Genomic DNA, 13037 nt, shown 5'->3' on the forward strand with positions numbered 1-13037 from the left:
AGGGAACTGGAGCTTTGAGAGCAGTGAGGCAGGGAGAGCGTGCAGAGAGGAAGGCCTCCAGCTGTGATGTCACTGTGGTGAGAGCATCGTCTTCAAAAAGACACGCCGAAGACAAATTTAGCACAGTTGGTTAGAGAAAAGTTAATTATTTTATTAAAATATGTTTTTAAGTCATTTAAAAGAATATAAAAGGGGTAAAAACTATTAGCGTGTTCATTGTTATTTACATATTTTAATTTATTTTTAAATATGTCGACTAAAATAACCTTTACTTTGAAGACATTCAGTGAGTATCTGAACCCATTAAGACATTTTTCTTTTAACTATTTTAAAAAAGATTGAAATTCCATATAAATGGAATTTCAAAATATTTCTATAAATGGGTGAGTACACACTGGAATACTTCATTTTTCTCATTTTAAGGTAAAATTTTACGACTAGAATATTTCAAACCCTTTTTTGTTTTAACCTTCATAGTTTCAGTTTGTAATTCATGAAAATATTTGAACATTTCACAAGATCAATTCAATAAAATAAAACTTTTAAATGCGTGTTGATCGTAGAATCAACTTTTCTTTAAATATAGATTTAAATACAGTTGTAGTGACGAGTTTAATTAGAGGGTTTTTAATGAAACTTTATTTAGATCAGAGGAGCTGAACACATTTTAGTGAAGTGGCCTGATACAGTCTGGTAAAATCATTCATTTAAATTTTAAAGTTTTTCTTTATTGTGGCTGTGTGAGTACTGAAGAGTATTTGGGCCATTGAAGAAAAAAGAAAAACAAAAACTCATGAACTTCAGAAAAAGTCGAAAATCAAAGTGGATTTTCTTTGTCACAGAAAAATAAAAACAATAAAAATATTAATTCAAAAAAATACTTGTGAGGGCTGTACGTGATGAAACCAAACAATTACTACTACTTAACATACAGCCAATTTTAATGGGGTGAAACTACAGCGAAACGTCTTCAGTCTTCCATTTTTTCAAGTTAAAGCATCAGAAGACACCAGAGCGAGTTCAGTTTTCCTGCAGCGTCGGTCACTTCAGCCGTCACTGCTTCTGCGGGGTCAAAGGTCACCAAGGTCACTGGGTAACCAGGTAAACGAGCGCCATCATTCCAGACCATTTTAACCACACCACATTCTCCACGACCCTGCTCACCCTCTCACTCGCCCTCTCGCTCGTCCTCTCGCTTGCCCTCTCGCTCGTCCTCTCACTCACTCGCCTTCTCGCTCGTCCTCTCACTCGCCCCCTCTCGCTCGCCCTCTCACTCACTCACCCTCTCGCTCACCCTCTCGCTCGTCCTCTCACTCACTCGCCTTCTCGCTCGTCCTCTCACTCGCCCTCTCACTCGCTCACCCTCTCGCTCGCCCTCTCACTCGCCCTCTCACTCACTCGCCCTCTCGCTCATCCTCTCGCTCGCCCTCTCACTCACTCGCCCTCTCACTCACTCGCCCTCTCGCTCGCCCTCTCGCTCATCCTCTCGCTCGCCCTCTCACTCACCCTCTCACTCACTCGCCCTCTCGCTCATCCTCTCGCTCGCCCTCTCACTCGCCCTCTCGCTCGCCCTCTCACTCGCCCTCTCACTCGCCCTCTCGCTCATCCTCTCGCTCACTCACCCACCCTCTCGCTCTTCCTCTCACTCACTCGCCTTCTCGCTCGTCCTCTCACTCGCCCTCTCACTCACTCACCCTCTCGCTCGCCCTCTCGCTCGCCCTCTCACTCGCCCTCTCGCTCATCCTCTCGCTCGCCCTCTCACTCACTCACCCTCTCGCTCGCCCTCTCACTCACTCGCCCTCTCACTCACTCGCCCTCTCGCTCATCCTCTCGCTCGCCCTCTCGCTCGCCCTCTCACTCACCCTCTCGCTCGCCCTCTCACTCGCTCGCCCTCTCGCTCATCCTCTCGCTCGCCCTCTCACTCGCCCTCTCACTCACTCACCCTCTCGCTCGCCCTCTCACTCGCCCTCTCACTCACTCACCCTCTCACTCGCCCTCTCGCTCACTCGCCCTCTCGCTCACTCACCCTCTCACTCGCCCTCTCGCTCGCCCGAGGTGTTGGATGTGATGCTGGGGGCGTTGAGGTTTAGTCTCCCTTCGCTCTTTGTTTACGACGCTAAAGATGGAAATCCAGCTGGTATTTACCAGATACAGTCCAGAGTTCACGTGTGTGTGTGTGTGTGTGTGTGTGTGTGTGTGTGTGTGTGTGTGTGTGTGTGTGTGTGTGTGTGTGTGTGTGTGTGTGTGTGTGTGTGTGTGTGTGTGTGTGTGTGTGTGTGTGTGTGTGTGTCTGTGTGTGTGTGTGTCAACAAGGGAGAGGCCACGTTATCGGATCCTCTGCACCGGCTGACCTCCGTTCTCAAAGCGAGACGTGCGCTACATGACCGTCCTAAACAGGGATGGAAAGAAAAAAAAAAAAGACTAAACAAACATTTATTTCCACTTCCCAAAGGAACACAAAACCTTTAACATGCGTCTCGTTTCTTTCAGTGAGTTCAAACTCAAAACATCCACCACACGTTTTTATTATTATTGTTATTATTATGATGATGATGATGATGATGATGACGGATGAAGTGTCCTTTCTCAAAATGTGTTTTTTCAGAGTCCAGCTCTTAAAATACTTGTGATCTCTGACCTCCAGTCCTGCCGAGACGGACTCATTCCAGAGAGGCTTGAACTCTGACCAGGCAGCCCAATATGTGTACACACACACACACACACACACACACACACTTACACACACACACACTTTAAACCACAACAGCCAGCGTCCTGGCTTTATTTATTTATTTACTTATTTATTTAAATATGATATATCTGAATTGTCATTCAATACATACGCCCATAGAAGTATACAAGAACGAAATGTTTCTGCACAAAGCTTCAAAACTAGGCTTTTTAAAAAGTGTCTGGAAAAAAAAGTAAAAGTATAATTACACAGTAAAAAAAAAAGGCATAAAAACACACATTGAACCAGTGAATAAATCACCAAAGATGCATAAGATGATCGTTATTGCACCGGGTTATTCTTATCCTCAGACCTGACGGCAGACTATTTATTTGTTTATTTATTTTTATACTCGTCATACATTTTATTTGTATCGCACTTTTGAAAACACTCAGACACTTCACATCATCATAAAAAGCATAAAATAACACAATTAAATTAATTAAACCCTTATTTTGAAACGTGGAACAACAAAAGCTGGTGGAAGAAGTTTGTTGCTCGTTCACCTCCGTGGTGGTGGAATCCTCACGGAAGAGACGCAGCACTTATGTAATTTATGTCGACCTAAACAAGCCCGACCGGATGAATCACCTCGGTTTTACAGTAGAACGTGGGGCAGTGGTTTGGCCTGGTGGTCAGAGCAGCGAGGGTTCGAATCCCACTGCTGCTCAGGATCCACTGCCGCAACTACAAGAAAAACAAAGAAACACAAAACGTCATTTATAATGGTTCATTGGCAGTTTTGTGGTCATTTAAAGGGTTTTCCAATAATATAGGGACACCAAGCGCCATAAGATTTTATTTTATTTTTACATCTTGTTTTTACATCCATCCATCTCCCCACTTCATCCACCCATCATCCATCCATGTACACAGCCATCCATCTTCATTCTCCATCATTCATTCATTTACCCACTTCATCTATTCATAGATATATATACTGTATATATATGTATATAGATATAGATATATCTATATAGATAGATAGATATACATATACATACATACATAGAGAGAGAGAGAGAGAGAGAGAGAGAGAGAGAGAGAGAGAGATATAAATATAGACATATATATATACACTATATATATATATATAGAGAGAGAGAGAGAAATATAGATATAGATATATAGAGAGATATATATTCTATCTATCTATCTATCTATCTATCTATCTATCTATCTATCTATCTATCTATCTATCTATCTATCTATCTATCTATCTATCTATCTATCTATCTATCTATCTATCTATATCTAACTCAAGAACCAGCATCAGAGATCACCTCACTCCAATACTAACCTCGCTTCATTGGCTCCCTGTTCAATCGAGAAGAGAATTTAAAATCCTCCTCCTAACTTCTAAAGCTCTTAACAACGAGGTTCCATCACATCTTAAAGATCTGCTCGTCCCAGATCTCCCCAGGAGAACACTTGGTTCTCAGAGTGCCGGCTTACTGGAGGTTCCTAACTTTTCTAAAAGTAGCACGGAGGCAGAACTTTCAGGTTCCTCTGGTGTGGAACCAGATCCCAGTTTCAGTTAGGGAGGCTGAAACTGTTTCTACTTTTAAGGTTCTACTCAAGATTTTTCTATTTACTAAAGCTACAGTGAGGACTGCTTCAAAACACTGCCATGACCCCCCCCCCCCCCCCCCCCGAGTTGCAGACAATGAAAATATTGAGTTCACCCCCTCATATTTCTCACAGTGGTTTGATCCACAAGCATTAAATAGTAAATACATATATATTATACATCTGTTTTTATCACAGCTATTTGTACTTTTTTTTTTTTTTTACTGTCACTGCAGTAGTTGGAAAGGTTGACCTAAACTTAAAGTATGTGTTTGAGTTCCTTCTCTTTGTATTTAACCTCTGAATGACGTGAAACACGTTTTATGAGTGTAGTAGTGTAGAATCCTGTGTGTCCGGTCGGTTGTGGCAGAGTGAAGATACTAATACCAAACATGTAATTATGCTTTCCTTACATGCTTCATTTTAAAAGCCAATGGTTAAAAATATATATTTTAGTATCAGTTAGTTCCATATCTTACAATGGATCTGTTCAAAGCATAAGAACTTGCTGTCCCCATATTTATCAGCATATTATTTAGAATACATCAGTTTATTTGGTGTACTTGTACGACTTAAAGAGACAACAGCTCCTACAAACAGTTAAATTGTGCATTTATAAAATAAACTAATTCAATTTTAGATTTAACTGAGAATATCGAGTTATATTAGTGTAAACACAATGCGTTGGTCTATCAGTGTGACTTCGATGAATTTTATGAAGAATTTACTGGAAAAAGAAAAACTAGGAAAAAAGTTTTGTCATACTTTTCCTTGCCACCATGTGGAACTGTACGAAGGAACAGTTGGCAGTGCAAATCTATGTCCGTATCGTGGCTCAAGTGTTCCTTTTAAGTCTGGTTCTAATTATCACTTTGTTTCCTGCCACCTCAGTTTTAGGGACAAGCAGGAGAGTGGATTCCTCCTCGTGAAGAAAAGGGCCGATGCAGGAACATGAAGTACCCGAGAGGCTATGGAGACAGGAATGTACGTTTCCTGTACAACCCGGGTCATTCGGGGTGACGAGTGACGCTGCACATGAGTGAATGTGAAGTCGTGGCTCTTCCGTATGTTTGGGGCGTCGTTATGTTTTCAGTCACGTTGGTCTGTTCTTCCCCTGAACCCCCCCCCGAGTTTCGGCTCTTTTGCGTTTCTTTTTAGTTTAATTAAGCGATGCTAATCATCTACTCCTCACACTCGAGTGACTCGATACTTCACCCTATGGTGCAAACCTGCACTGCAAGACTAAAGATTCTTCATCTTCTTCTTCTACTGGGTTTAATGGCATTTTGCCGCAATAAAGTTGCATTACCGCCATCTGCTGGTTCTATCGACATCGTTTCCCACCGCTCTCCTCGTCCCTGATGACTGTTTCCTTCTCTTTCATCAGCTTTTTCATCCCTGATGACTTCTTCGCCGTGGTAAATAGTTCTTCTTCTCATGCGCCTGTAAACAAACATGGCAGCTCCCGTAGTGGTTTGACTCGCGGTCGTATTCTAGTTTTATCATCTATATTGGTAGTTTACCAGTTGAGAATCTCCTTCGTACCTGCGGTTCCATAACAAATACAAGCAACAGCGCCCTCTGGTGGCCCGGCAGACTAACTACATCGTTGTCAGTGTGTCCGCTGCTGCAGTGGAAACGCAACACCTTTTCTTTAACGGATCAGGTGTTGTCATGTGAAACGTTGTGTAAACGGTGCATTAACTGCCTTCTTCTTAATGTTACTATATTTGAAAATTACAAAAAGACGTGATAAACACTGTTAATTGATTAAAGTTCATTACCTGGTTCTGCAAGTTGACATGTATAGACTTGCTGATGGATGGATGATAGATGGATGATAGAGGGATGATAGATGGGATGATAGAGGGATGATGGATGGACAATAGATGGATGATAGAGGGATGTCTTCAGAAAGGTTTTATTTTCTCAACGTATTTATGCCTAAATACTGACTAATGCTTTTTTTCTTCTTCTCCTAAAGCAAAACAAAGTCAGTAGGCTTCACACATACACACATTCTGAAATAATCTACAATAACAAGTACATGTACTTGGTTGCTGGCCACCCCTGTTCTGGGACAAACTCCACCATGCAGACATGAGACATGAGACATGAGACATGCATCCAGAGCTTCAGAAACAAATGGAAGCAGGAACACCGAGTGCTTTTTTTTTTAGACACTATCAAGAAAGTCCTGCACGTGTTTCCAAAAACAGAAGGAAAAGTTGACGCTGGGTGACGTAACGTGCACATCAGTGAATGTTTCCTTACTCATTCTTTTTTTTTTTTTTATAAATAAATGTGGGTTGAGTTTAGTGAACGTGTTCGAGCAGGAGCGTGTCCTCGAGCTCGGGACTGGCTCACGCAGCTCGCACTGCCGTGGAGCCGTCCACACGTTGTACTCGGCAACGTGAGCACCCGCGTTACGTCACGCGGGCCTCGCCAGCCCCGCCCACCCCTCCCCTTCTCTCGCTCTCTCGCGGTGTCCTGAAAGTGTGTCACTGGGTTAAAGTACCTCGAGCGGCCGGGCGGAGGGGGCGGGGCCGACAAATGGGTCACATGGGCGAGCCCACTATTGAGAACATCTAGTTCTCTTTAACCGCAGAGAGAGAGAGAGAGAGAGAGAGAGAGAGAGAGAGAGAGAGAGAGAGAGAGAGAAGGGAGGGGGAGTTCCTCTGATTCATCTGTACCTACCGTCCCTCTCCAGCTCAGAAACAGTAAAACGCTGGAGGAGTCGCGCCTTCGTGAGTCACGGACTCCTGCAGATTATTGAACATCCATGATATGAACGCTCAGTTCTTTAGTCTTTTTTCCTGACGGGAGGTCACGACGGATCCGTTCTAGTTAAACAATCTCCTGTTTGTTTTTTTATTATTATTATTATTATTATTGTTATTGTTATTTCCTCGATCAGAGATGCCTGAGGACATTGGGACAGCCAAGCCTGGTAAGAAAAAAAAAAAAATGTTTGTTGACTTTCTCATTCCTTTTTTTTTTTAGTTAAATGCATGCATAGTGCAGGTAACTTTACTGCAGTGAAGATTTAATTAACATTAAAAAAAAAAATAAAAGAGACCCACTTTTGAAGTTGCGGTGTTTACTCGTAAAAATGTGGACTAAAATGTGTTCCGATGTGACCCGGTTCACACTAAAAGGAGACGAGAAGCAGATTCCACCTGGTTTGTTAAAGTGTTTTAAAGAGCAGAGCTTGAATGAATCGTGTCCTGGTTTGCAGGAGCTGCTCGTTGTTCTCAGATAAGGTGGTAAAACAATGCTCATAAAGTCTTTTTAAAATATATATAAATGGTTCCGTCTTATGGTTAAAATGTGAGATTTTATTTTTTTTTTTTTTTTAATGATTATTATTATTATTATTTCTTGGTGCGGTAAAACGGGGTTAGGAGTGCCAGCGGTCCGGCTCCATTTGACAACAACAGTGTTCCTCTTCCCTGGTCGGCTCACATGGACAGCGTAGCCTAGCCATGTGTCCGTGTGTACACGCTCCCCGCAGCGCCCGCGCTGATTGGCCGAGGGGCGTGGCCAAAACCCCGAGCACGAGTCTGCGGAGGAGGCGTCCCGATTGGCCGCAGCGCGGCCGGTGACGCGGGGCGTTGCATAATCCCTAGGCGCACAAAACACTGGCTGCGCGCGGCTCGGCTGCTCAGTACACGTGAGACGGTCGGGAGACGGCTGCGGGCCTGACCTAGATTCGCTCCTCTTCCTCCTCTTCTTCCTCCCCCGCGTCCACAGAAAGTCATGACAGATCCACGTGTGGGTGGGCCGTGAAACGGAGCAGTCATGGTTGCGGGTTGGGTAACCGTCTGCCTGGCCTCGATACAAAACAAGAAGCTGGAGTTAAAGAACAGCCTCCATGTTTCAGTAAAAAAAAAAATAATAATAAAAAATCATGTTTTTATGGAGTTGATGAGAACAGCTTTTATGTTCCAGGAAAAAACAAAAAAAAACAAAACATGAATAGTTAGGAATTCATAAGTAAGTATAGAATAGTAAGTATTCTAAATATTGTGCCAAATTTTCTCCACACGTCCCCAAATACATCTAAATGCAGTGAACCCCGAGAGGCAAACTAAAAAAAGGTTTAAAGGTCTGGTGGTTCCGAGTCGTCTGAGGATGAGCCTCCTCGTGTACACATGTCATTACGTAACCGTCCACCGCCGTACAGTATCTGCTGGTTTTGCTTCACTGACCCCGTCAGGAGACACATTCCCAGAACGTTACGTAACCGCGTTATCCAACCAGCCAGCGCCGGGGAGGTGACGAAGCAGGCCGGTCGCTATACGCCGTGTGAACCGACAACGCGCGTACGTCGGGCGTGGCGAATCGCATTTGTACTTTGCAGAGTAGCTTTTTGTTTTTTGCCGTGATCGGCACACGTTAGCTGTCGTCCTCATCGGCTTGGACGACCTTGATATGTTGGAGAGAGAAATCATGTTTCACTAAGCACAACATTTAATATTTGTTTTTCCCCCCTCTCTCTCTCTCTCTCCAGGAGGAGTTATTGCCTACATCTCCTCCGGCTCTGCCTCCAACCCCGAGTCGTGTATGAGCACCAGCCCCGGCGGCGGCGGCGGCGGCGGCTACCTGTCCACGTCGCCCGCTCTGCACCGCCCCTCGCTTCCCAGCAGGGCCGTGGGCATGGTGGTGGACATCGCTCCGCCGGCCAAGAGCGGACAGTCGCGGGGCCACGGCACGGAGAAGGCCGGACGCTCCTCCACGTCCGCCAAGAGCAGCATCACGAGTAAGCACCACCGCCGCCGCCGCTCGGGGGCGGGGGGGGGGGGGGGGTTTGTTACTGCCGGTGGATGGCGTTTGCATTTCTGACACTTCCTGTGAATCTTATTTCCAGAAATCAACGGCATGGTGCTGCTGTGCAAGGTGTGCGGCGACGTGGCCTCGGGTTTCCACTACGGCGTCCACGCTTGTGAAGGCTGCAAGGTGAGACAAGCTCCCCCCCCCCCCCCCAGCCTCTGGAATGACGAGCCGTCATTCGCCGCCGCACCCAGGCGTTCGCTAAAACGTGTTTTTTTTTTTTAAAGGGCTTCTTCCGGAGAAGCATCCAGCAGAACATCCAGTATAAGAAGTGTCTGAAGATGGAGAACTGCACCATCATGAGGATCAACAGGAACCGCTGCCAGCAGTGTCGCTTCAAGAAGTGTCTCTCCGTTGGCATGTCCAGAGACGGTGAGTCTCCAACACTCGCTAATGCTACGACATCGACGTGGCGTGAAGAAGAGTTATTAACCACCGGCTGGGCGGGTACAGATACGAGAGTCGCCATGAAACACTGGGAAACACCCGCGCGGCATGCGGCTCCTACGCTTCTTGTCCCAGTCGACTGGCTGTCATTCACTACACAGTTTTCACTGCCCCCTGCTGGCCAATATAATTAACTACATGAACACGAGAACAGAAGATATAAACACCTAATGTTGAGTGCAATATTACCTACAAATAAACAAGTACATTATATTCAAATATTTTCCTTCAGGTGCTCCACTAGTCAAAGCTTTTGTTTTTGTTTGTTTTTGCTGAAATCATCTAATGATGTTTTGTTTTGTTCTTTTCCGACCCTCAGCTGTGAGATTCGGTCGCATCCCGAAGAGGGAGAAGCAGCGGATGCTGCTGGAGATGCAGAACGCCATGAACAACATGATGAGCAACAGCAGCCAGCTGCACAGCATGCTGCACGGCCACCAGAGCCCCATGGAGGCCATGATGACCGGCGAAGCCGGCTCCTCTCCGTCCTCTTCTTCCTCGTCCTCCGCTTCCGACTCGCCGACGTGCTCCAACCCCTCGTCGCCGCAGTGCCCGCAGGACTCCGAGTCCGTCGTTTCCATGGACACCAACTCCAGCTCCGCCTCCTCCTGCTCGTCGTCGGACAGCAGCGAGGACGAGGCCGTCGTCTCCACGAGCAGGCAGCACCAAGACGCCTTCGCCTTCAGCCAGCAGCGGTCGCTGGGTCAAGGACAGGCGCCGTCGTCGTCGTCGCCCGCCGTCGCCGTCGCCCTGGAGATGGGCGGCGACAGCCGCATGGAAGAGCAGCAGGAGAGGTGGAACTGCTGGAACAACCACGTGGCGGTGGGGGGCTACCAGCACGGCGCCCCCAGCGGCGGGCAGTACGTCAGTAACGCCGCGTACAGCGAGGAGAGGGGCGTCTGCCTCAGGCAGCAGCAGCCACTCGATAGCGCCCCTAGCTGTGAACCGTCAGACGACAGCCAAAGACAGCATGACTATAACTCACAGACCTCAGAGGGTCAGCAGGGACCAACCAGAGCTCACCTGGTGAGTTTTATCATCTTTAATCTACTTAAATCAGATTAAAGAATTAACCTTTGTTCAACCAGTCCGCTCAACCTTTTATTTATTTTTTCCCGTCAAGGTCTGTCCGATGAACACCTCGCCTTACGTGGATCCCCGCAAGCCCAGCCAGGAGGTCTGGGAGGAGTTCTCCATGAGCTTCACCCCCGCCGTGCGGGAGGTCGTTGAGTTCGCCAAGAGGATCCCGGGCTTCCGCGACCTCCCCGAGCACGACCAAGTGGGCCTGCTGAAGGCCGGGACGTTCGAGGTGAGAACGCAGAGCGGTTGCCTCAGGCGTTTGGACCGATGACACTCGGTTCGCCGTGGAGATTCTGTCTCGCGTCACATTGGAAGTTCAGACGCCGTGCGTCCGTCGAAGCCAGACTAAAAACCTTTGCCCCTCTTCTTGACTCGCAGGTGCTGATGGTCCGCTTCGCCTCGCTGTTCAACGTGGCCGAGCGCACGGTGACCTTTCTGAGCGGCAAACGCTACAGCCTGGACACGCTGCGGTCGCTGGGCGCCGGCGAGCTGCTCAACTCCATGTGTGAGTTCAGCGAGAAGCTGGCGGCGCTGCGGCTGGACGCCGACGAGATGAGCCTCTTCACCGCCGTGGTGCTCGTGTCGGCCGGTAAGAGTTCGGCGGCGTAAAAAAAAGAAAATTGTTGTTGTTTCTTAGCAACTGACCAACCGCGGGTGCTAACGCTCCTTTCCTCTTTTTCCTCCTCTGTCGCCGCCGCCGCCGCCGCAGACCGCTCGGGCGTCCAGGACCTGAACTCGGTGGAGGCGCTGCAGGACAAACTGATCCGGGCGCTGCGGAACCTGGTGATGCAGAACCACGGCGACGAGTCGGCCACCACCTTCACCAAGCTGCTCCTCAAACTTCCCGAGCTGCGCTCGCTCAACAACCTGCACTCGGAGGAGCTGCTCTCCTTCAAGGTGCTGCCGTGAAGACGCTTCCCCCTCCTCCACACACACACACACACACACCTCCGCCAAGACCCGCCTCTTAACCCCTCCCCCCCCCACGCGTTCAACCCCCCCCCCCCCCCCCCCCACATACGTGTTTGTTCCTAGAATGTATAAAAAGTTATTTTCTATTCTATTTTTAAGTTGGTCTGAAGAGAGAACAATATAAAAGATGTACTGTATTTATAGAAGATAACTGTTGCACATAAACACGCAGCGGGTCAAAGTTTTTATTAAAGAAAATGTTGGTTTTGTTTTCTATTTTAAAGAATTCTTAACTGGCTTTGTGAAATGATTGAGAGGTTGTTTTTTTTTTTTTTTAATTGATTTAGATTTGGGTTTTTTTTTTTCAAATCTTTTTTTTTTTAAATCCAAAAGCCATTTAATTCCAAAGTGTATTCTCTGACGAGCGAGCAGCTGAATGTGACGCTCTGTCCGTCTGGTCCTGTAGGTTTTTTGACTGCTACACATTTTTTGCTGAGGGGGAAAAATAGCAAAAGCTCATTTTGACAAAATGTATAGACGAATGTGTGACGACTGCTGCTACTTGCATGGCTGTACCCCCCCCCCCTCCCCATCCCCCTCATCCCCCTCCCCGCCTCAGAATGCATCAGCCCGTCGTCTCGCTGTAAATAGTGTCGTATGTTGTATTATATATATATTTTTTCCTTCTATTTAATTGTTGTCGACGTGCTGCACGTCCTCGGGAGCCGCCTGTACACTGCCTGGTCATTTCTGGGGAGTCGACAATTGTTGAAGTGAAATTTTTTATTTTTTTTTTTTTTTGCACAAGCTGTGGAGCGAGAAAAAATAAAGTGTGACAGTGTCATGTAAAGGCAACGTGTAAATGTAATCACAGCACGTGAGTGTTTTTTTTTTTTTTTTTCTTTGCCATTTTCCCACTTTTTCTTTTTTTTTCTTTTCTTTTCTAAATGTAAATCAAACTGTGTGTTTTCAGCATAGCACTGAAGTCTTGACACTTTTGTTGGAATATCAGTTTCTTCTACTGGCAGAAACTGCCATATGTAAATAACTATAAATATATATATATAAATATATAAATATCTGATGAACATAGATATAAATATGATATAGAATGAATTAAAAGACTTGAAGGTTAAAAAACCCTGCTGTGGTGTGTTTTTTTTTTAAATTAAATTCACAACATTATAAAATATGAATTGCTGTAAGCCCCGCACACACACACACACACACACACACACACACACACACACACACACACACACACACACACAACTTTGTATGTTATGGAAGAAACATGCTTTTATTTTAAAGCACATAACTGAACCAATACAAAGAAAGGTACACAAAATAAAATATGCACATATGAACGGTTAGACATGGTTTTAAATACATATAATTAAACAATTATATATACAAATATTGACAATATTATACAACAGTAGTCTGGAAAAGAAAAAGGACATTC

At 46.0% G+C, this 13037-nt stretch overlaps 1 protein-coding gene across 2 annotated transcripts; it reads left to right on the top strand.

Annotated features, from left to right (window-relative positions):
- Window positions 1-13: 13 nt before the first annotated feature.
- LOC308114657 (nuclear receptor subfamily 1 group D member 2-like) lies at window positions 14-12567 on the top strand. 2 transcript variants are annotated; one of them, XM_080471713.1, is made up of 9 exons: window positions 14-77; window positions 5192-5284; window positions 8814-9062; window positions 9171-9259; window positions 9361-9505; window positions 9900-10606; window positions 10704-10889; window positions 11039-11249; window positions 11370-12567. In XM_080471713.1, the coding sequence occupies exons 3-9, from the start codon at window positions 8867-8869 to the stop codon at window positions 11567-11569; spliced, it is 1734 nt and encodes a 577-aa protein (XP_080327839.1). In that variant the 5' UTR covers window positions 14-77; window positions 5192-5284; window positions 8814-8866; the 3' UTR covers window positions 11570-12567. The 2 variants fall into 2 exon arrangements, with proteins under 2 accessions (XP_080327839.1, XP_080327838.1); XM_080471712.1 differs by lacking the exons at window positions 14-77; window positions 5192-5284 and adding an exon at window positions 7037-7250.
- Window positions 12568-13037: the final 470 nt, after the last annotated feature.

Source organism: Lipophrys pholis, assembly GCF_963383615.2.
Source record: "Lipophrys pholis genome assembly, chromosome: 9".
Lineage (NCBI taxonomy): Eukaryota > Metazoa > Chordata > Actinopteri > Blenniiformes > Blenniidae > Lipophrys > Lipophrys pholis.